Raw genomic sequence first — 25,843 nt, 5'->3', positions numbered from 1 at the left:
ATTCTCTGTATGTCTAATGCTATCGGACTATATGTAAAGGTAAATGCTAAAGCAAAGTTCTTATTGCTGTTTACCATACTAGTATCCACAGTCCTTAAGTCAGTTCCTAGGTCACTTAAACTTGATGCTACCATTAGTGTGTTATGTTCAGACTCCAACCTGGACTTGTTCTCTATTTCTATTGTATCACAATTCAGAATTGGTTTGTACGCACCTGTTTTCCTTTTTTCCACAACTTCTTTAAAAATTCTGGTCAAAAAATTTTTAGGGTAGCCTCTGTGTATAAACATATTAAATAAATGTTTACATTCTATCTCAACCTCATTTTCAGTGGTGACCATCCTAGCCGCACGTACTAGTTGGCCTTTAACCACTGACTTTTTCTGATGTTGTGGGTGTGAACTTGAAAAGTGTAAAAAAGAGTTTGAGTATGTGCTCTTCCTAAAGATTTTTGCAGTATATCTTTTTTTGAATTCAAACATGTTTCTCAAAATCGGCATCTACACAGTCCAGGTGAGAAATCCTCATACCCTGTCCAGTTCCCTATAAGGTGAAACCACACATTCTAATATGCCAAATTGGAACATACTACCCACACATTTTTTAGTATGATCAAATAATGTATTACCTTCATCTTTCATTCTAATGGTATATTTATGTTCGAATGCTGTTTTACACAATTTTCTAGATGTCCTTCCTATATAAAATGCCATGCAATTTGCATAACAAGCAACATAAATTTTATTCTTACATACTGGGGAAAATAAATCCAGGAATAAAACAACCAATATTCTTCAACTACTTTGCATCTGTACACCAATAAATAACCACACTGATTATAATCATACTTTTTTTATATAGCCATTTTCTACATGCCTTGTCCACAGTCCTTACAGGTACATATTTTGTCTGTTTTGCCCATTTTAAAAGTAAAACTGGGACCTATAAAACCCAGGAAATGAATGAAAAAACACTTAAAATCTTTCAATTTTTAAAGTCTTTTTTATGTCGGTAGGATACTCAGAGCTAACTAATTTCATAGCTATACCTCTTGCTTGTTTGTTCTCCCAGTTTAATTTCTCCAAGCCTTTTGGGTTTCAATTACAGGAATGGATCCCATTCCTAAGTCAGGGTACAATTAAAGTTCATAAAATTAGCATTGTTTCACTCCTTGATGTTGGCCAAAAGTGCATTTTGCAACACCTTTTTTCCATGGACTACTATATCTGGTTTTCTCACATCTATGTTTTGAACTGTTTGTAACGGGTGATCTCATGCAATATAAACATCATTCGCTAAAATGCTTTGTGGCTCATGTTTCCAATGCTTCTCAGCTGCTTCAATATTGTGTTTGTACAACCATCAATGCAACAGTCTTGCCACATATTTTGCCTTTCAGTATATAGGCCTTTCTGCCATGATTGTATCACACCCTGCAACTAGATAAGACCGTTTTTTTTTTTTTAAACTGAGCCTGCATTTGTATGTTTCCCCCACATGTTCAATAAACTTTGTAAACCAATCTATATGTAGTCCACTGTCCTAGGCCACCATCACTAACCTTTCATCTTTTGGTTTGAAGTCCCCTCTCCTTTATCATTCCTGTGTCAAATCCTAATTTAACATCAGGTTGTTCAAGATGTGTACTTGCCAAATTATTTATCCCTTTTTCACATTTTTTTTCCTCATCTGAATCTTCCTACATTATTTTTGTTTCTTGGTACATTAAGTTGCTTTTCTGATTGGTCTACTGGCTTGATTTTCATTCTTGCTTGACACCAAAATGCTTCCGTTAAACTAAGCAGAGAAGTCATCTTCTCCTCATGTTTTAAAACTTTCACTATACTTGAATCCGATAAGGTCAGCAGACATGTATGTAGTCCTACAACTCCAGGTCTATATATATATAATCAGTTTCAAGGAAGCCCATACCTCCTCCACAGTAAGGAATATCTAAACTTGGTATACATTGATTTTTATGCATCATTTGATAGGAGCAAAGCATTTTTCTTGTTTTCCTGTCCAATAGATCCAATACCTTCTGGGACCAGTCAATCACCCCAAGCTGTAAATTAGAACAGGAAGAACAAATTGGTTTATAGTTTGGACTTTAACATTGAAAACAGCCTTGACATTTACGAATAGCTTAGTTTTTCGAAGTATTCTTTATTAAATTTTAAATGTATTTGTTAATGCTTTATTGCCGATTTTTCATCAGTTCCCAAATATTTATACACCCCTTCCTGCTCAGGCTTCTTTTCATCACATTCCTGTCCCAGGTTATTTTCTTGGTACTTTGGTTTTCTTGCATTAAATGTTGCATTTGCACAGTTATCAATACCAAATGTAATTCTTGTCATCTAAGTTTTAACCACTTGCAGTTGTGCTTTCAACTTCTCATCTGATGAACAATACAGTTTTGAGTCATCCACAACAAGTCTTTAAACAAGGTTGTTTTCTGGAAGCATAATTGTAACCATGGCCAAATCTATTAAACAGCTTAATGGGCAGTAGCAAGGATAACAACAACTCTGGAATATCCCCATTTGAATTTTTATCCCCGAGATAGTAATTTGCCTTTTGTCATGGCTTAACTGCAGTGTGGTTTGCCACTCTTTACTGGTTACTGTAAAGTAATTGATCAATGTAGGCTGTTACCTTATATGTCTGTAAGCATTCTTTATGCATGCATGTGGGATGCTGTCAATTTTTTTTTTTTTTTTTGTATTCTGTGAAAGCCATTAGATTCTTCTCCTTTTTACAATTCTCTATTATGGCTTTATTTGGCATCAAATGATCCTTTATTCCATATGACTTTCCTTTCTTATCCTTTTATTGTACTGCCATGACTTTTGATTTGTTTTTCTTAAAGACCATAACCTCTGCCAGCACAAATTCCAGTCTATAGTAGGAAAGCAAGTAATTGGTCTGTTTTTTCACTTTTAAGGGTATCATTCTTTCTGTTGTCAACACTATGTTGATATCTATTTGGGATAGCATACAAGTAATTCTTACTCAGGGTTAAAACTGTGTAAAGATGTTAATATTTTTACCTGGAAGTTATGAACTGTATTTGAGCCTGGTGTTTTCAAACTGGGAGCTTTTCTTAATTTTGCTTCACTTTCTCTGGCCATTATTTCATCCCATTCCATATCCTCTGCATTAGAGCTCTTACTGTTTCTTTTAAAATTTTCTATCCATTCAATATCTTATGTTCTAGAGGGTCTTCGTAAATATTTCTCCTAAATGTGTCAATTTCAACTTTTTGGGTGGTGTTTCTATTCCTTTTGCTTTGTCTCCCAGTTCTCTATAAAACGCATTTTAGGTCATCAATTAATTATTTTATTCTTTTCCAATGCATTTTATCTGCATATCTTCTAAGTTTTGTTCCCTGTGCTGACATATTTTTAGTTTATTATCTGCAAAAGTGTATGATAGATTCTGGTCTATTTTGAAATTTTATTTTATTTTACAATTGTTTACCGGGAAAGTCCGACTGGACACGCATCCTTTTTCAGCGAAGGCCCGGGGAGAAAAGCTCCACAGTGAAACAATCATATAGACATACAAATAAATCAGCATAATACGATAGAACTTTGGTCAAACTACTTAAAACAGTTTATACATTCAGCTATACAAAGCAATGACTACATCACTTAATTATCATTGCTTTGACCAACTCTAGCTTTCCAGGTATTACTATGGTCTGTTCCGCCTCCTATATTTTTCTAACCATAACACTTGTCTTAATTGCTTTAGAGCTTTCTCTACTTGATGCTTCTACGGTGGTATTGTACTTCACTTCCTGTCCTTTATTGCTCTATGTTTTTGGCAACACCCATCTGCTATTAATTTAACTGCACAGTAATATATTATGTTATATCACATGAATTTCTTGTGATAATCCTGACTGGTGTGCTAATTTCTTTCGGCAAACTTCTAACATTTTTGGTCTTATTTACTTTCTGTAGTCCATTTCTTTCATCAATCTTAATATGCCTATCCATCTCAAATTAAAAGCACTACACCCTCACTCCCCACTGGCCCTGGTTTTCAATTATAAAGGAATTCCCAATATTATTCTAGCATGTCCAAAGGTCAGTTGTCAATCTCCTCTCCGGTCCAGCTGGTGAATCTGGGAATCTTGCAGCAATGTTACAACTGCCTCATGTACACAGACAACCCTCTCCTACTCCCAACAAATTCCAACACATGTGAGAGATGCAACCATATAGCCAAACTGGAGGCTAAGCTCTCTCAACTCAGTACTGGCATAACCAGTCAGGAGGAGAAGGAAATCACACTCATTACAATTCCAGTCTCACATAGACCTACCACGACAGCAAACCAAACACAATCACACAAAAACATACTCGGAGGCTCTAAATAAAGATCTGCCTAAGCAGCAGAGACCTCCAAAGCAGACACCCAAGCAACCGCTACCCTAAAAAAAAAACACGTGCAACACATCTCACAAAGCCAGTGTGCCGAACAGTCACAGCCCTTAAGACTAAACAACACACCTGATACACTTGTAATAGGTGACTATCGTCAGGCACACTGACGTCCCGCTCACCAGGCTGAACAAGAAGAGGGTCACGGTGAGCAGCCTGTCGGTTGCTAGGATCCGCCACATAACACAAGCACTCAGGTCACTCCAAGGCAAGTACAAATATGACTCAGTCATTGTCCATGCTGGTGTGAATGACCTGAGACGTACCTCCCTGGACTACATGAAAAGAGACAGGGGAGCTCTCTGAGCATGTAGCCCAGGCCGGTATGACCCCGACCTTGAGTAGCATCTTACCCTCACCAAGAATGATGCCACAATATGAAGACAAGATGATCAATTTCAACAAATGGCTTAAGTACTGGTGTCATTCAAAGGGGATCCAATGCCTGTCAGCTTGGGATGATATGCTCGACAAGCCACGATGCTTGGCAAGGGACGGCTTGCACCTGTCACCCCTGGGCTTTCGGATATTGGCAAAGGCTCTTGCTACCCCCATAGTGCCTTTTTTAGGCAAGGCTCAAAATACAAACCCACCTCCATAGGTATCACAAGGGATAAGAAACTAAGAGTAATGCTACTCAACGCCAGAAGTCTAAACCTCAAGATGCACGCACTCGAAACTCTCCTTAGCATGGAGAACATAGATATCTGTGCAGTAACAGAAACGTGGTTCAGGGCTCCCGAAAGCACCCCAGCACTACCAGGTTATACCTCATACCATGCTTTTCGGCCCCAAAACTTGGACCGAACCACAAAAGGAGGGGAGTATCGATATTCATCAAAGATACCCACACCTCCAGGTTGGTGGCAAAGCAGGAAGCATCAGAGACTATCCACGTGCAACTAACAGTGGGTAAAACTGCCTTCCAGTTTATATCCTGCTACAGACCTCCCTCCAAAACCCAGGAACCCCACTCTGCCTTCCTGAGAACACTGGAAAAAATGAAGGTCTCTCCAAACACCATTATATTGGGCGACTTCAACTACCCAAACAGACTGGGAGCATTACTCTAGCTCCAACACCCTAGCCCAAAGGTTCCTAGAATTTATAAACTCAAATGCTATGGAACAACTTGTTACAACTCCCACAAGAGGGGAAAACATACTGGACCTGATCATCACCAAACATGGGGACTCTATGCTCCAGACCAGAAGTGTATCCCTCACTAGTACGATCAGACCATAAACTAATCTCACCGGATATTCACTTCCCGACCCCACCCCCTGCCCAGAAAACCAGTGAAAAACTTCTCTTAAGCAAATTTCACACTCCTCAAAACCGAGGTGGAATCCTTCAAAGCCCCTGGGCCTGTGGAAAATACGGCCCAGAATGCAGAATCCTTTATAAACACATTCTATGAACACCTTCAGGAATGCATGGATCATGTGATCCCAAATAAAACCCAAGACCCAATCCTCCAAAGGCAGACGTCCTGTCTGGTGGACCTCAGCCATAAACAAACTATACAATAGAAGGAGGAAGCTACTACATGACAGAGCAAAATCCCAAAAAGGGAAGGCATCACTGATCAGTAATAGCAAAAAACTACGGGCACTCATAAAATTGTCTAAGGCCAGCTTCGAGAGAAAAATTGCACAGGACACTAAGGATAATCATAAGGCTTTCTTTAGTTATGTTAGGAACCTGGGTGGTAATTCCCAGATATGCTCAGGATTAGTCCAAAATGACAAAAAATACACTGAACCCACAGACATTGCCAACATCCTAGCTGACAGGTTCAGCGCAAACTCCCCCCCTCCCCACCAAAAGGGCAAATATCTATCCCAGCAGAGTGCTGCCCCCCTGACATCTCAGATGCTCAGGTAAGAGCCGCCCTCTCCAAAGCAAAAGCACATCATCAATGGGACCAGACGGTGTCCCGGGCTGCGTCCTACATGAACACCAAGAAGAGCTAAACCCAAACATAAAACTACTGTTCAATCTCAGCCTTACTACAGGATATGTGCCCAAAGAGTAGCGTACAGCAACAGTGGTCCCTCTCCATAAAGGTGGTGCCTCAACAGATCCTGGAAATTATCGCCCCATAAGCTTGACTAGCTTGGTCTGCAAAGCTATGGAAAGGATCATCATGGACCTCAAAGATATTGGGGACCTACAGACACTGGATCCTACCCAGTTCGGCTTTGTTAAGGGCAGATCCTGCCTCTTAAACCTGGCTGATTTCTTTGAAACCGTCACCAAGGCTATTGACGAGGGGAAGGTGGTCCACACAGCCTACCTGGACCTCGCAAAAGCCTTCGATACAATACCCCACTCGGGCATTATAGATAAGCTCACCAGCTTAAATATAAACCCCTATGTCACTAGATGGATTGCAAACTGGCTCAAGGACAGAACCCACATGGTTAGAATTACTGGAGCCATGTCAGACTCCAAACCAGTTACAAGTGGTGTCCCACAAGGCTCAGTCCTGGGACCTCTCTTGTTCGGTATATATTTCTCGGAGGTACAGGCCAACACGGAAGGACTGTGGCTGACCAAGTTCACAGATGACTGCAAACTGGGCACCATAATCGACTCTCCAGCCGACACAAGCATCCTCCAAAAGGGCCTCATAGAAACAGACAACTGGTGCCAGAGCCTTGGCCTCAAGCTAAATGCCAAAAAGTGTATAGTCATCCCTTTGGCAAAACAAAGTGCCCACAAATTACCACATAGGTGGTAATCCATTAAGTACAGAAGAAGTAATTAGGGACCTGGGGACCTAAGTTGATAGCAATCTCTCATTTGCAACCACGTGGCCAAAGTGGTTAGAAAAACATTTTATATAGCCCACCTAATCATGAAGGGATTCACATCTAGATCAGGGGAGGTCATCGTGCCTCTTTACTCCTCCCTCATCAGGCCTATAATTGAGTACAATGCCCCTTTTGGGATGTACCTTACCAGACACCTGCAGCAACTGGAAAGACCCCAAAAGTACCTCACCAAGAGGATCAAAGGGCTCACACAGATGCCATATGCTGCCCGGTTAAAGAAACTCCAGCTCTACTCAGTGGCATACCGCCTGTTCAGAGGCGATCTGTGCCTGACGTATAAAGCCATGTCCAACCCGGAATTAATGGACATGCTGCACCTCAGAAAATCCAAATCCCATTGAGCTACGCTCAAGAGACTTGAACCTCAGCACTGAAATAAATAGGACATGCTGGAGGGACAGATTCATAATCCAGAGGCTCCCTTCACTCTGGAATAAAATCCCAGTCCAGGTTAGGCAGAGTCCCTCATTGACTCTCTTCAAGAGGAATCTTGATGAGTGGATGGGAGATCGTAGGCTTACCCCGGGTATCACTTCTGTGTCACTGTTAGACAGAGGCACAGTATACTAACCTCGAAAAAGGGCATAGCAAAATAAATTTAAAATGGGTGGCGAAAGCCAAACACATTCTGGCTAGGCTTATAAATGCCCTAGGGCAGATAGCCTAGTATGAACCCATGAACCTATGAACCTATTAAATCAAGGTGCTCTTCCCTTAGATCATTTTCTTCCTGACTACCTTCTCTGCTCTAAGTTTCCTGAAGGCATTCTACAGAAAGTTCCACATCATCTTCCTGTGACATTTCTTCAGATGCATCTTGTTTATCTGCTGCTCCTCCTTCATAAATAAACTCTCTGGCACATTACTCTACAACATTACCTGCATCAGCACCATTTCCAAGATAATCCCCTTGTTGCGCAACTTCAATTCAACATTTTTAACATTTTCCTACAGGGGATTCTCCAGAGCATCACCAAGTACCAAGTCTTCAGATGCCTCCTGGTCTACCTGTTTCTCCTTAATCTGGGGACTCAATGTTCTATCATGCTGTGATAATACTGGTGTTGGATTTTATACACTAAATCCTTCACTTTGCAGATAATCCAAAAGTTTGGTTTCTATTTCTTTAACTTCTCCCTTACTAATCCTCTTTTCTACTTTTCTCACTTGTCTTCTTATTTTGTTCTGTTGTGAAGTTTTCTACATCCTGGTGGATTTGCCTGTATTTCTCTTCAAAATTTTTTGTTGCTTTTTTTGTTTTTTAATAAATACATTGATTAGATTTGCTTTCCCATTTGCTTAAATATTGCACTGTATCTGAAAGCTCTCTTACATTCCTATGTCCATACTTCGTCAGAAGCCACTCGCTGCACTTGCTGATCATTAATCTGAGGAGTCATTGTTCCATTATGCTGCAACAATACCGATTTTGGATTTTCTACAATAAAACCTTCACCTTGCAGATAATCCATGACACCATATTTGTTTAGCTTGTACCTTACTCAACTTTTTTTTCTACATTCTCCTGTTTTCCTGTTTTTTGAACTGTGAAGTTTACTACATCCAGGTGCCTTTGCCTGCATTTATTTCTCTTCAAATGAATCTCTGAAGCTGCTTTTTTATATTAGTCTTTCTCCTCTGCATAAATATTGCACCATATCAGATATTTCTTTCCCATTCCGATACTTCTTTTTACACATTTATCCTATATCAGCTGGCTTGTTTCATAATATGCCAAGTCTGCATTTCTTTTCATTAATGACCTATGACAGCTGGACGGCCACAGTGGTGCAGCGGTTAGCGTTGTCGCCTCACAGCACAAGGTTCTCCGGTTCGATCCTCAGCTGGGGTGCCTTCTGTGCGGAGTCTGCATGTCCTCCTTGTGGTTGCATGGGTTTCCTCCCACATCCCAAAGACATGCTGTAAGAGGACTGGACACTAAATTGGCCCTAGGTGTGAGCATGTGCATGTGTGTGCCTTCTGTGGAAGGTTGGGCGCCAAGCTGGCAACTCTACACCGTAAAACTCTACTGCCAATCATGAGCGGACAGCTGATCCACTGTGGCGACCCCTAATCAGGAAAAGCCAAAAGAAAAAGAATGACCTATGACAGCTGTTGTTCAATGAAAATTCTCTAGTAACTCCTGTCCTCTAATTTCTCCCTCAAATTATTTAATCAAGAAATATTCTTTCTTCATACATCGGTCCGCTGAAACTTATTACTGATGTCTTGACAATGTTTTTTTTTATCCAGTGTTGCATACTTGTGTAGCTAACGTACCAACTACTGTTAGATAATTTGCTAGCCCATCATTATTTTTACTAATATATCTAATTACTTTCTCACAAAAATGCATAATAAAAGTAACACATTGATCTACTTTACTCAAGTAACCTAAAAACATTTATTAATTCATCTGTTGTCCCGGTCAATATTAAAAATGTTTGACTTACATTCTCCTCCTCATCCCATGTTATCATAAATAAACTGGTAAAGTATGGGGGGCTTTGCTCCACCTGTATTTGCCTGAATATCTTGCTACCAAACCATACAAAATTATGACAAAAATCACATCTAAAATCTATTAACAATCTAACTGTTGCTATGTGCAAATTAGTGGAGCATAAATATTATAACACCTTTTCTAGGCCCGTCTTTTGGACTGTCAGAACAAAGACTTCTTATCAACTGTGGCTAAAGCATCCCCCTCAGTTACAGTGTCCTTAATCTTGCATACAAAATCAAATGAATCCTTAATATAGCAAGAATTTTGGGTGACCACAGAGTTAAGTTTTTCAACAAAAACTGACAAAGCTATAGCCTTGGAGATTTGCTGACTACTATCAATTTAAGGCACTGGTCATTAATATTCTTTTGAATATTTGCCAATCCAAATACAAGCAAAAGCACTGCATTAGATACTTAAATATAACCCTGCCAATAAAAGATGAATAAAATGTATACTTTATTTTTAACTTGATATTTTAACTTTATATTTGAACTAGAAATTGGAGCATGTGGCATACCAGAGATTTTTAATTGAACAAATGACAGAGAATTACTGAAAGAAAGGAAACCCTGGTCTCTGAAGAAGCAAAACAAAAACCTCAACCACAAAGCCACTGTGTTGTGCATTTAAAAACCAAGAAGATTGTAAATGCAGCATAGAGAGTTTATCATTTATTCAGTTCCCCAAGAACATGAATGTCTGGTCCAGTTTATGGCCCTATTACATTACACTGCCTTTCTGCAAAAGATACATGTGCTTTTAAGGATGCACACAGACCAGTTTTAAATGTCAAATCACAGCTTGGTTGTCAGAGTGCAACACAACAGACTCCTGCTGCAACATGCCATGGAACTAGGAAAGCGAGCAGGCTCTCCAACTTATTAGTGATGCATCCATCACTGCAATTTGTGGGGGGTTAAAATGAGAAAAGGATAACCCTACACTACCAACAGGGTGAAGTCTACAACTCTACAGCCTAGTAACATGTCTAACACCAGCAGGCATACAACATAATGGTTAAGCAGTGAGTCACACCTCGCCATCTATTCAAGCATCTTTACCTGTAGAAAAAAAAAGGACAGTATGGAAAACAGCTACCACTTTGTAGCCCAAAAGGTGCAAGGATGAGTGCCTGCTGATATAACAAGGAGAACTGCAAATCCTTAGAATACTAAATTTGAGGCTGCAGTATCTGTTGCATTCGCTCTACACCAAGGTACAATAATCTATGAATTACTGCGTATAAGTAGCACAGGTGAGAAGCAGCCCAGTGTCGAAGTGCAGACGGAGTGAAGCTGCCCTGGAAAAAAAAAAGACGATGATTTAATGAGTTTCAGAATTCTCTGTCTACTGGCTGAATTACAGCACATTTTTCAAAGTACTGGGACTTGAACATTGGGGATTTGCACTTTCAGCATGGAGCAGCAGAATGGTTTCAGCCTTCATCCATTTATTTAAACTCAGCCAGGAGGTCAGAGTCATATGGTTAACAGCAACCAGTAAGCAATGGAAAATATATAACTCCACTCTGGTAACACCAGGAAGTCTCCTGTAAGATCTCTGTCACAATGACTAGTACCTTGATGAAAATCTTGCATGCCAAAAATAGATCAAACTACATTTCATACACTGAAGCCCTGTCTACCCAGATCAAAATGAATGCCCATATTTCTAAGCCAGAAGGCAGTCAGCATATCCAACGTCACCAAGCTGCTGCCCTACAAAAGGAAAGGAAAGGAATTTTGGATACCATCCAGATCTTAACATACTGGATGCACTCACTGAAATCTAAAATGGAAGAGGCACAACTAGAACCCAACTCCCTCTTATCACAGGATAATAGGCTTTCCAGGTCCTTTGAGAACTACAAGTAAGTAGCCGTTCCAGGTGATCTGCAGATGTAGTTTTCCCTCAGCAAGGCCCTTGATGGAAAACATGAGAGCTCTAGGGTACAGCCATGAGACCAATCCTTGGTAGCGGTTCTCCCCATCAGGAAAAAGTGAAACTGGCCTACCCACACACATTTCTAAAATTAATTACACTGCTTGCACAGTCCCTCCAGATCAGCAATGGAGAGGTGAAAGAAGAGGAGCAACAAGATGCAAAGGAATATTACATTATAGTTCATTAAATTGGGAGTAGTGCATCTTTAATCAGTTCTTGCCCTTAGTTGAACAGAATGCAGTATATTCAGTCAGATCATGAAAAGTATGGGGATAAAGAAATCTCTTTACTCCCAAGGTTGTGCAATCCCAGATATAGCTTAGTTAGAGCTCCAGGGTGTGGGAAGGTTAAAAAAAAATAAACTTTTTGCTGAAGAACATCCTAGGAATATCAACTTAAAAGTTTATCTACCTGTGCGATAGTTCCAGTTCTTTAACCAGTGAGCTGAAGACACTTGAGGGGTGAGGGCTCAAAGGAAAGTCAATTTTGGTTTCCTCTTTGGATTTTAGTTATGTCTTGACGCCTGAAAAAATATGAAACTCTCCCTAGTCAATACCACCCAAAACAGTTTGCCTCAATTCATTCTTGACAGAGGACAATAAGTTATGCCACCTAGTGCAGACAAGTACCTAATGTTGTTGCCCATATGTAAAGTCATAGGATCATAGGAGGTTTCTAGACTAATGGCCCTGGGGCCCTTACAAGCCTAGCCAAGAGTTTATCTCTAAAAAAGAAACCTCAGTCAGCACCCTGTTGTCCTGGTCAATGAGGGACAAATATGTGGTTTCCCATCCACTCATCAAGGTTGCACTTGGAGGGTTAGGTCAGAATCAAACCCTATACATTATATCTGTGAGATAAAGGCCTTCACCATTACGCCGGCCCTGCTTCCCTTCAGATTCAAACTGCAGTGAGCTACAATGTAAGCATACTTAACTGGAGATACGACTCTGATGATCCTTTTCCGAAGGATCAAAAAGCTCTGCAAGCCTACCCACAGCCTGAGCTACACAGAAAGACTGGCAGTAAGACAGGCAAGGAAGTTAGTAAAGGGTCCAGGAAATCAAACTGGCAAAGGGCAGAATCTTATTTCCTTCTGATCCTCCAACTGCTCCTGCTAAGCGGTCTCCAACATAAAAATAGCGCTGAGTAGACCCTCTGCCTTCTTGGAGCTTCAACATGACAATGCTCATTAGTAACACCCAGAGTGCAAGGATCCCATCAGGAGACATGGGACACTGCATTGGGAGGCATAATGCATGCAGCATCTGATCAGCAAGTCCCTAACCCCATCACACCTTCCAGTGTGCTGATATGACTTGTTCGGCTAGGTGGATAGAGAGGAGTGGCTTGAGGACACATCCATATCAGGCCATATGAGTAGCCTACCTATGTGCTCTGCCTGCCAGTCTATTTCATTCAGATTTCTGGCCTCCACCACAGTTCTGCCTGATCTCTGTCCAGTAAACTCCCAGTACCACCACCCCTGCCCCCAAGAATAGACACAACCATCCTCCCTACCTGTGCCATCATGAGTTCAGCTGTTTATCTCAGGTCATCGGCACTGCAGTCAAGTTCTCATCTTTCTACATCACTGGTGCTGTCTGAAGAATCTTCTGTGCATATGTAAAAAAATCTGAACTCCATATCCAAACGGAAGGGGATCAGAAGATGCTTGCTAACTAATCCACTAAGTTTTTAGATAGAGTACATTCTAAAGAAGAAGGAATGACTTTGGATACTCTATCTTCTCATGCAAATGAAGCCTTTTCTTGAAAAAGAAAGTAGCAATGGTCAATTAAGGCATCATGGACACAAGGGATTTGCCAATGAAGGTGTCAAAGGGAGAAGGGGAGATGCAAGAGGGGATTTCATCATCCATGTCTGCATCTGCAGCAAGGACCTCAATGTCTTCAAAACACTCTCAGGTTAATTCTAAGACAGAACAAGAGACAAATATTTTTAGCTCCCACAGAGGGAATTGTGTACTGGCCGCATGCAAGGAATGGGTGGGAAATAAATATCAGCTAGGTGTCCAGTGAAAGTTCTCCAGGGCTCAAGGAGGTATACACTGGAGCCAGCACTTTGTTTACAGGCCCCCACACACATTAAGCTATAAAATGCTTTCTAGGGGAGGAGGGGAGTCCCTCAGGTACAAGAGTGTCCCTCCACACCTGCTCAGCCATCTCCCAGAATATGTTAATGTGTTAATATCTGCTGTTACCAAAAGGGCTGTGGAGCACCTAAGCTCAAAAACTGCAAATTCCCTTAAACGTGATACATTCTGTGGTGTCAAATGCCTTGCATAGTTCACTTGCCACTTTTTGCACTTCACTTTTTATATTTTCCTCAGGTATTTACCTTTGTGTTTATATTCCATTATCTCTTTACCCTACAGCTGATTGCTATCCATTATTTCTTGGCTCAAAACTACAAGGGGTGCAAGCACCAACACACTTACCCAGTTAGCAAATAATGAACAAAAAGACTCTCGCCAGCATGCCTTGCTAGGCTCAAAGGGAGGTAAAGAGTCCAGATGTCCTGGTACAAAGAACCCTCACTACGGGATTCATAAGCTTAATCTACACATCAGCATGGCAGTGGTTATGCTACTCTAACCATTCAAGCATTTGAAGGATGCCTTTCCTCAAAATTATCTCTGAAGCTGGAAGCCCAGAGAGCACCTCTCTATCCATCCTCTACATTAGTACCAGATGACAGGCACAAAGTTAATCTTTCACAAATCAAGCAATGAACAAGGGGACACAGGCAGCATTGCATGACCACTGGCATTTTCATCCCTTTTCTTCTTTCTATGCTCAGAGTCCTGGATAAAGCAATTTAAAGGGCCCGCTGCTCCACTGCTCACAATGTTAACTTCCCTCTGTAGCTGATATCCACAGGAGAACAGGCCCAGATTGCTGTTGCATCTTTTTCTCTTGGATTGATATGAAGCACTAGCTAGCACACGTGGCACTCATCACTGAGTTCTTAGCTTGTTCCTGCAGGTCATGGCTAGCAATATGGTAACTAAGGACAAAAGGAAAAATCTGTGGTATCCCTCAAAGTCTCAGAAAACCCAGTATGCAACCTATACTGGGTCAAAAACAAAACGAGCAGAAACTTCAAAGTGTAGAGGGTGTGAAGCTCACTCCATGAAATTAAAACATATATAATGTAAGAACAGCTTATTAAGGCTAACTTACTAATCCAAACTTTATTAAAAAACCAACTCACTAACAAAATGGCTAAAAAAAGATCTACCACTAGACATCTATCAGAATAAATATTAGTAATTTATAAACTGAAACATTTAAAGATCACTTTCATAACAAATAAATACTTTGTCAGATGTGTGTGTAAATAACATTAATATTAATGAGCATGTGTATAAATCTACAAGTGAACACTTAAGTAGGCTGAAAACCATAGCTATAATTGCTAAGGTGGAAATACAGTGAAAAATGTTAAAAATAAAGCATTAAGGCCCTGGGGATGTGTTTGTGTGGCATCTAAGAAAGCACTTAGTTTAAATGAGCAAAAGTATCAGAAGACAGCACCAATGTCAGTTATTTTCATTGTAAAATATTTATAATGCTTGGTATTTGTTTACAACAATATTAGCATGTATAATATTAGTGTGTAATGTCACCATTAATCAGACTTTTAATAGTCTTTTAAACAGTGGGGTAGGTTTCTGAGTTTTAGTATGCTGTTTATGGAGCAACAGTAATTAAGCCCGTTTTCTAAGAGTTCCGTTTCAGCTGCCACAGTAGTTCACGTTTTTCTAAAAGATTAGGGATGTCTCCCTTCCAGTTCCAAAAGGTCCACACGATCAATAATTTGAAATTTAAAGCCAGTATGTCTTTTGTGAAACTGCAGATGTTATTCTTGCACTTAACTCTAACTTCAGAAAGATGGCCAAAAATCCTCCTTTCAAGTCTGTTAAGCATTTTCCCACATAAAATGCTTCACAGTCATTGCAGCTCGCCCTGCAAACTACCTGCATTGACTTACAGTTAACCTCCTGCATTGGTTTTAATTGGTTTCTTTAAATAAGGGGAGAAAAACATGTCTCCCTCCTGTATGTGCTGACAAAAAACACAGTTCTAAGAAGACTGCCGAGGTGAGCCTGTGGGGAGAGGTGAAATTCAGGAAGGTGGTGATTTAATTCAGATAGTTGATAAAATCTAATTTAGGACCATCTCCTTTCCACACAATAAAAGATATCAATAAAGTGCAGATGCAGAAGTCTAATATGGGACTGATTAATAGCTATGGTTTTCAGCCTGCTTAGGTGTTCACTTGTAGATTTACACACGTTCATTAATATTTTAATATTGTAATTTTTTTTTACACACAAACCTGATGAAGTATTTATTTGGTATGAAATCAATCTTTTGTTAAAAGCGTTTCAGTTTATGAATTACTAATACTTATTCTGATAGATGTCTAGTGGTAGATCTTTTTGTTAATCAGTCATTTTGTTAGTGAGTTGGTTTCTTAATAAAGTTTGGATTACTAGGTTAGCCTTAATAAGCTGTTCTTATATTATATATTTTAATTTGTCTCTAGCTTTTTAGTTTCAGATCTAAGGTAGTACAGTCTCAGTTTACACTATGGTGTTAAGGGGAAGGGGAGCTGATTAAAGGAATGAGTTTGATGCTTTTATTGCTCTTAACAGAACCACCTTCTGTAACCACTCCCTTGATCAAAATAACTTGATTATATATAAATAATGAATGTCGTCAATGCTTTTCATTATACTCAACTAGGATTGCTTGTTTGTGTGTTTCAATAAAGGATATTTCATTTTTCACTCGACTGTGGAATATCGACTATTTTATTATTTTGTAGTACGTATTTTAAAGTTAAATTTTTACTAGTGAACTAGGTGCATGACATTTCATGGAGTGAACTTCACACCCTCTACACTGCAAACTTTCTGCCTGGCTTGTAAATATAAGGACACATAAATAGTTGGTGTTTTGGCATCAAACAAGAGAACTTTCCCACAGTGATCTGAACATTGTATATACTAGAAAAGTACTGAAAAGTGCAGAGGCTGGGCGGCGTCTCCCAACTCAGCTTATGCCATTTATGAAGTGAGTAAAGAGGAAAGTTAAGATCTCAGAAAGAAAATCTCAGCAATGGTGTACTGCATATGGCCTTCAAAATTATATCTATGAGCACCTTCTGTCTCCCTTTTAAGGCACACCCATCAAGCAGCCAATACCCTGGGATAAGTGAAGAACACCTTTTGAATTTCCTGGCAGAGATGAAAAGGAACACAAGAAAAAAAGTTATCTGACAACAGACCAATAAGACAAGACAAACAAATGAATACACAAACTTATTTATTTTAACAAATGACTTTGAAATTATTTGTTTTTATAACATCTTGAAGTGAATTTCCAAGAATAAAAAATTTCTTACCCCAAGTTTTGGCATAATGGATCTTTTAAGACGGCCAATCTTTGACCAATGTGGCACTTTACAGGCACTAATTCTTTGCAAAAGGACTTCCATATCAAACCCATAAATGTCATGACCCTGTTATAAATTGAAAACAAGTCTAATTAGAGCATATTTTGTTAAACTTTTTGATAAGGTACATCACTTTTCCTTCATTTATCACCAGAGTCTGTACATCTTCTGAATATACTAAGGTTCAGCCTGATGTCCAGCCATCCAAACTGACATTTTCCATCCATTAATTAAAATGACATGAGGTTCAACTGCAACCTACAAGCTATTGTTTGAAGCCTGTTGTATTAACTACTCATTTGAAATACTGCTTATGGTGTCCTCTGAGTCTATTTCTAGCCAGTTTTGGAGATTTCACTATGCATCTTTTCTGCATTTAAAACAAATATCAAATTACTCACTTTGTCAGTTGATCTTTCAAACAGCTCTATATACACACTTTTTATTTCATTTTTTTTTTTGCAGGAGAACTTCTTTACCTGCTACTGTGCATGAATCAAACTTTCTTACTAGGACCCATTATCCAAGGCAGTATGAACTCTTAGGACCTCTTGAAGATTAATAGATATCGTGAATTTTACACAGTCGTAACGATAATATAATCTGAAAAGACTTTTACTAAGGACTGATTCAAGAATTTTGGGAAGGATCCTTAAAAAGGAGAACAGAAATCCCTTTAAAGATAGGCAAGTACAAGAGAATCACTAAAGGATGCTTTAACAGACAGCACTCTCAAAGGAAGCTCTTCCCAGGAGCTGCTTAGCTTACAATGACCAGAAAAAGCACAAAATTAAGGCTGCAACAAAAACACTGAATACAAACCCTATAATGGACTTCACACAAAGTAACACAGGCTGAAATCCACTGAACCAAACACAAGAATTTATTTAAAACATGAAACGAAGTAAGCGCTTTTGTCTGGTATATGTAACCAGACTTCTTCAGACAACTAAAAACTGCATGCAAACCAATTTATATACATCCGAATCACAATTAATTAGTCACACCTCACAAACTTAATGAGCACCAAAAAAAGGAAAACCTTTTATGCTAGCCAAAATGCATGGTGCAGCTAAAAAAGCATCTCATATAAATCACTTTGCAGAATAAAATACCTATTTAGAAAATATATACAGATGTGCATATTCTAAGATCAAAAAATTTGCCATACAATAAATAGCCTAAACCTACATAGTTGTTTGTCTTTTGGCTTTTCCCGGTTAGGGGTCGCCACAGCGGAACTCCGGTCCGCTAATGATTGGCAGTAGATTTTTACGGTGCCAAGTTGCCAGCTCGACACCCAACCTTCAACGAAGGCACGCCCATTCACGCATGTCTTGCAGAATGCCACTCTACCGCGGGGAGGACATGCAGACTACACACAGAAGGCACTCACCGCACTTCAGCCAAGAATCGAACGGGAGAACCTCTTGCTATGAAGCAACAACGCTACCGCTGCACCACCGTGGAACTTAAACATTTTTTTAAAAATACACATACATATATATATTATACTGACATTATTATGCAAAAAATTATTAAAACATATAGTTCTAAAGAGAGGGTCCCCCATGTGATATAGACTAGGTCAAATGTCTTTTTAGAACTATATGTTTTAATAATTATTTTGCCTAATAATGTCAGTATAATTATTTGTATATGTATGCGTATTTTAAAAAAAAAAATGTTTCATACCTTGCAGGTTTAGGCTGTTTATTGTATGGCAATTTTTTTGATCTTAGAATATACACATTTGTATATATATTTTTATATAGGTATTTTATTCTACAAAGTGATTTATATGAAATGCTTTTTTAGCTGCACCATGCATTTCGGCTAGCATAAAAGGTTTTCCTTTTTTGGTACTCATTAAGTTTAAGTGGGCTGTGACTAATTGTGATTCTGATGTATATAAATTGGTTTGCATGCAGTTTTTAGTTATCTGAAGAAGTCTGGTTAAATATACCAGACGGAAGCGCTTACTTCGTTTCATGTTTGGATCAGTGGATTTCAACCTGTGTTACTTTGTGTGAAGGTCGGTTTTCATTTGTGTTTGGCTTTCCTATAATAGACTTCCCTATGACTGCATTAGACCAAAAGAAATAAACACTTACTTACACTTAAAAGGACCACTACATGCTACTGCACTTGTTTTCTCATTTCTGAGGTTCCTTTTCCCCCCATCTTTTGAAAGCAACATTGTACCATATTATTTCTGCTATCCTATATCACGATGTTGACAATTTTTTTCATTAGCTGTTCTTACAGCTCCGGTACTGTGAGCCATCTTTAAGCGTATCACGGTCTCGCAGAGCTGTAGAGAACATATGGGCATTCAAACTGTTTGGTAATAACGCCCTATGTTATGTTTCACTTTTTGCTTAGTTGCTGTTGAAGAACTGCTCATGAGCCGCCTCCTTCAGTCCTTTCTCCCTGGGAACGCCCACACTATTAATTATATATGAGCTCTTCTAATTTTTGGTTCCTGCAGCCAATAAAAATGCTATGCTGACTGACTATGGGAACTACTCTATTCATTGAAGTTGCTAGATGCATCTGTTTTGTTGTGGGATTACTACAATACCTACTTATCTCAAGTGTTTTCAGGTGAAGATTTTTGTTTTTACCACAGATATGTTTACCGTAATTACAGACATCTGAGGCATTCAATCAGCTTGTAACTGCTTCCTCCATTTACATTTAATATATATCTTGCATTGGTTCCTAAGAAGTATATTACAAACAGTCTAGCATTTTTTCTGACTGTAAGGGTATAGGAAAAACTTCAGCAATTTGGAAGAGTCACCTCGTGGAAAAAAAAAAACATACAAGATGTGCCCATGAACTTCCCAAATGCCACCTTCTAGCAGAAATTATAAGAAAACCATCACATTTTCTCTGTCTCACTAAAATTAACCAGGCCACCCCCCTGTACCCATCTTCTTTGCTTTAAAATTCTTTAAAATGAAAACACGATAGTGCAGTAGTGCATTATCGGCTTGATAAATCAGTGCCGATATTGCAGTTGTGGTAACGACCGAAGTGATCAATTTGTTTTTATCTGCTGTTTGCTAGGTTTTGTCATGCTTCTGCTGACTTTGAATTATTGATGCACAACACATCTTCACAGTTCCTTACTGATTTTAGTGCATTTGTTATTTTACTGCTGAAGTGTCTGCTTCTTTCTGTTTTTTGCAAGGGAAACTGGGCGTTTTATAATGTACTGGCTGTCAGTTCATCTTTGTTGCAGGCAATATTTTTGGTATCTCTGATTTCTGTTGCATGTTGACTTCCTTCAACCTGTGAATTAGCCTTTGCAAGCTTTTATCAAGGCGTGTCAACCAGATGACTTTAGACAGTTAAGGCAAGATTTCATTAAGCATGGTTGGTTGAGTAAGGGAAATGCATGCAGCATTTAGCACAGTGCTATGATTAGTAGTATACTGCATTTTGATGTGTTGTTTTTTTATAATATCATATGTTGACCTATTCAGTTTTGAATGTTTTGCATTTAAAATAGGCTCTACTAAGTACTGAAACCAATAGCATACAATTTTGGGCTTCAGGTGGTAAAGGTCCGATAGAATGGTATTAATCAAAATAGAAAAAAAGAGACCCTTTACTGGAGAGAAGAATCTTTTTGGGTTACGGATTCATTTTTTTTTTTTTTTTTACTTTAAAGAATCTGAAGGACAGAAAAATCTCTGAATCATGCAGAGGCATGGGGACTGACAGCTAGCCAAGATGGATCAGAAAGTGGATGAGTGGGACCGGTCAACAAAGTCAAATAAGACGTTAAGGAGTAGCGCTCACATTAGGTTGCCTTTGTCCATACTTGGCAGAATTTCTTCTGTAAGGGTTCACAGAATACTATACTTTTCCCCGAATTAAATCAATTCTGTTTCAAAGATATTATTGCAGATCAGATGACAGCAGGCTGTAGATATTTTTTTCCTAGTTTTTAGCCAATACTAGAAATACAGATAATGAGCAGAAGTAGAATGTTTTATTGGTCTTATATGGGCAGAGGCCTGACTAGTGCTGATTTCCACACGTTGGGCATATGGTTAGATGTAAGGCATATATTATAAATGTGCAGTAGAAATTATTTTGAATTCTCTGAAGTGGTAAAAGGAATCGAGGTGTCAGATTACTAAAGCAAACAGAACTATCAGTAGGGTCTTTTTATTTATTTATTTAATTATTTGCTTGTTTATTTATTTATTTATTTAGTTTGGCTTCCCTGAAGTAAAAGGGCAGGAGGTTGTGTGTGCTTGGAGAAAGAGTAGAGAAGTCCTGGAGAAAATCTGTTACAAAGAGCTGTCCTTCTGAAAACTGAATTGTATCTTGTAAAGGTCTTGATAATACATTCAACACCACCCCACACTTAGGCATCAAACAAACTCTTCCACAAAAATGTTAATCAATATGCAGTTGGCTTACAAAGAGAACCCATGAAGTTAGCGTGAGCTGCTGTACCTCCTGCAAATGTTTTGTGCAGCAAATGCTCATCAGTGTTTGTGGTATAAAATTTGAAAGCAGTGTTAGCAGCACAACAGGGAGCATGCTTGCTTTTGATGCAAAAGGTTGAGGGTTTTACTGCCACACCATGTAGATGGATTGCTGATACTGTGTTGTACTTTAAGGGGGAGGATTCTGCAGCCCTGAGTGTGCCCTCCTTTGGACAAGACGCCTAGAGACTATGAACCTGTTGTTATTCAGAATAACTTAAGCAAGTGCGATTTAGCAATCAGCAGTACTTAACTAATGCCTGGATGGCAATGGAAGCAAGTAAAACACCTCTGGAGCACAAGCTATGAATCCAAGCTTTGTCGACCTCTAGGTAAATGAGCCAGTGACAATATGCCTTAAAAGAGGTTTGCTCAAGAGCAATATTGGTTTGCAGGGTGGGCACTCAGTATCATGGATCTGTGGAAAACCATGGGTTGGAAGAGTACATAAATAGCTTATATAACTGACAATAGCAGCGAAAGATGAGAGTGAAGGACTTTGGAAATTAGATTACCATAAGGGCTGGAGGCCAGAAACAGTCTTATAAAACCACCACACCAAAATTCTGGGAGGGTTGGGAAAAAAATTTCAAGCAAGCTATCTATGGAGGCATCTAATCAAGTAAAGACAATACTGGAGTTCTTTTAGAAACTTTAGCGTAATATGTTAGTGAGGGGATGAGGCAGTCACAGAATGCAACTTTAAGCAGGTAAAGGATAAGCAGAATATAAAAACACTGAGGCACAAACTGGAGCAGAGACAATTCTCTCACTATCGAACTTTTACTACCCTGAACAGGAGTGAGTATTATTTTTGTATTAGTTCTGTTAACTTGAAAACTTAGTGTTTGATCTAGCGATATGCCTAGGTATTTGAATGTAGTGATGATTTTGATGAGGAGGTTTATTGTCTTAAAAGATTTTTGCCTATTTCTGCTGGATGCTGAAAATCAGAATGAGCATCCACTCATTCATATTACTCTTGAATAGAGTAAGAGACATACTTTGTCTTATATGGAGAGGAAGAGAATTCCAGATTAAGTGGTATTTTGTTTAAGATATAACTAAGTCCTCCAACATGTTTCATTTCATTTGAAGAAGAGAATAAAATCTCTAGAGGATGGTTCTACAGATGTGTTATAGATGTGAAAGGATTGGGTCGTTAGAGGCTCTGTAAGTGAGGCAGAGATTACCCCTCAATCATCTGAAAGATACCAGTAACAGGTACAGGTCTTTCAGACAATCAGTGCAGCTTTTGCGATTTTAGGCTGTTGAGTTTCTTAGTGAGAATGCATGGTAGTTGCTTCAGTTGTGTCAGATGTTTGGACAAGTACATACCAAAGGGATCACTACACCTCATAACTGGCCTAACGAATGCAGTATACAATGGAATGATCACTCCCCTGGACATGGATGCCATACCCTTACTAATCTAGCCAATGAAAAAGGACCACCTCACAGCACTGAATACTTAGTGATTGAGACTCCACTCATCTGCATAAGTTCCCAAGTCCCTTAGTAGTGTGTCAGTTTTCAGGGTTGTGTTGTCAATACGATAATTGCATTGGTCTTCATGAAGAAAACATTTATTGGTGTTTAGTTTTAGGCCATGGCACTGACTCAAGTTATTTGTTTGTGAAAGGTCTTCTAGAAGGATGTTGGTATCTTCTGAAAGTTTGTGATGGCACCAAATGTACATCTATCTGCAAACTTGGACAGCCATCAGACCTTAACATTAACTTTGACCTCCTTGAAGTGGATGCCAAAGAACAGTGGCCCAAGGAGTGAACAATTAGGAAGACAACTAGTGACAGGTCAGATGGAGGAGGTAGATCCACCCATCCTAACTTCATGGGTAATATTTATGAGCCAGTTTGTTATCCCACAAGTTATTTACATGTATGTGTGTGTGTATGTATTTATGAATTTATCAATTATGTCCAGGTAAGGGATATTGTCAAACACCTTTGTAAGGTCTAGATGGTGTGCACAGATGTCATCCTTCATTGCAACCCTTTCTGAGAAGTTGACCATATTAAGAAGACATAATCTGTCTTCGACAAAACCAAAATAGTTTGAATCTAGTTTTTTTTTTTTGGCCATCCATATCTGTCATTATCAATTCCATAATGACTGTTTCTAGAGCTTTATAGATTAGGCTCGTCAGGCTTATAGATCTAGGTCAGTTGATACCCTACCTTTGTGCAGGAGAATGTTTGTTGCAGTCGTCCGCATGTCTGATACAAACCATGAGTAAAAGCTGATACTGAAGAGTCTCTGAAGGGGGGGGGGTTGACGGGTCCTGTTTCTGGCTGGTGAGTAAGCATCCTGGTATGTTATCAGGCCCCACCAAAGCAGTGTTCTTGGCCATGGACAGTGCCTTGAGGACTTTGTTCTGGTAGACTTAAGGGAAGGGCTGTGGCTGTTGGGGTGTGATCTGGGGACGTGATGCTAGAACCAAATGTATCCTGTGCACTGCTTCTTCTTAGGGCTAAAAATTTATATTTTCTGAAAGCATACAAGCTGTTTGTCACATCTGTGAGGGGAAAAATAGATGAGAAAAGAACAGGCAGCAATCACTAAGTGGGAGCACACGCAGTAACATGTGCCTAAGCATGGGTAATCCTAAATTTAGATTAGGGTATGGATTTGGGAAATTGTTCCTGTCTGGAAGGTTAAACTTCATCTGTTAAAATTTACATAGCTTTGTGTGTTTGTTCTAAGTTAGCTGAGGATGGTGGTGTTTTGAAAAGTTGCTTAGTTTTGTTGTCAGAGAATTTTCAGTAAAGTAAAAAGTCTGTTTTTTTTAAATAAACAAACATCTTTATTAAATTATCACACAAGATATAGACAATCTTACATTTACATGAAAGACAAACAGCATTGACACCCATACCACTCAACTATACATGTTTTCGCAGAATGGCCAGATTTTTGCCTCATATATTTTAGGTCCATTTTCAATAAAATTGTGATTTTCTATCAATTCAGTGGCAAATCAGTGAAGGCTTCAGTTTGTAAATAATGACAGACATCTGTGTGTGAGACGTCATACCCTTTAGAAATGTAATCCTAATGTAAAACATCTTATTCTGGCTACTTTCGAAGTTTGTAAAAGAAATATTTAAAAATTGTCCATATTTTCAGTCTTTGTCCCCCATTATTTGTGTCTTTGTCCAGATTTCTTGCAATAAGAGGTTACGAGGTATGGTAATACCATTTTAGTTGCAAGCATTATGCATTACAGATACCACTGAAACAACTGTAGCTGCAAACATTATACACCACTTATAATCTATTCAGTTGTTGTCAGTTAAACATTATATGGCTCATTCAAATCCTACCTTTTAAACCTCATTCCTTCTTTGCATATATTGTTCCAACAATTCCCATTTCTTACTATGTAGTTTGCTCCTTCCCTTTTCTAAAGATCCCAATTTCAGGTGTTTTATCTCTGTTACTATTTTCACTGCTTCTAGTAACACTAGTTTAGACTTTGATTTCCATTTTCTAGTTAATTATTTTTTGGCAGCCACCATAACTACACTCAACAAGGCTTTATTACATCTAGACAGTTCCAATTCTGTATCATAGCTTAAAAAATCATCTCCCCAGTCAGTCCAGCATCCCAACAGAGTGGTCTACAGGGAATCAAAGTCTGCCAAATCATTTACACTCTCTAAGAATATGTTCCCAACCACCTCCTTCTTCCTCATCACACTTCCAGAATTTGCTATCCATCTGAGAAAAAATTCTTTGTAGTCTACTTGGGGTATAGACATTCCTATTGAAAAACTTCCAGGCAAAGATCCTAAAAGTTCTAGACTTTGTTGCATTTTTGGTAGATATACTTATATACCCCCATTGTCTCTTTGTGAATTACTTATCCAGTCTGTCTTCCCCAATTCTTTCTGAGCTCTTCTGATTGATTCTTATAGTTATCATGTAATAATTTATATGCTCTACTAATTATTCCTTTTTAATGGCATCTTCTGTTGTAGATTCTATTAAAAACTCTACCAGTGCTGGTATTTTGTTTAGGACCCCAACTCCCCCATTTCTTTCTCTTTACCTATACTCTGATATCAATCCTTTATA

General features: G+C 38.9%; 1 protein-coding gene across 1 annotated transcript in view; it reads right to left on the bottom strand.

The window, feature by feature from the left end:
• POLA1 (DNA polymerase alpha 1, catalytic subunit) overlaps nucleotides 1–25,843 on the bottom strand; it is a 3,104,727-nt gene that overhangs the window by 2,196,439 nt on the left and 882,445 nt on the right. Inside the window, exon 19 of the mRNA XM_044072304.1 lies at nucleotides 17,184–17,300. Coding sequence (XP_043928239.1) covers nucleotides 17,184–17,300 — 117 coding nt within the window. The remainder of the gene's footprint in view (nucleotides 1–17,183; nucleotides 17,301–25,843) is intronic.

This window comes from Protopterus annectens, chromosome 5.part0, assembly GCF_019279795.1.
Source record: "Protopterus annectens isolate FY-2018-M chromosome 5.part0, PAN1.0, whole genome shotgun sequence".
Lineage (NCBI taxonomy): Eukaryota > Metazoa > Chordata > Ceratodontiformes > Protopteridae > Protopterus > Protopterus annectens.
This window is presented reverse-complemented; position numbering and strand designations above follow the sequence as displayed.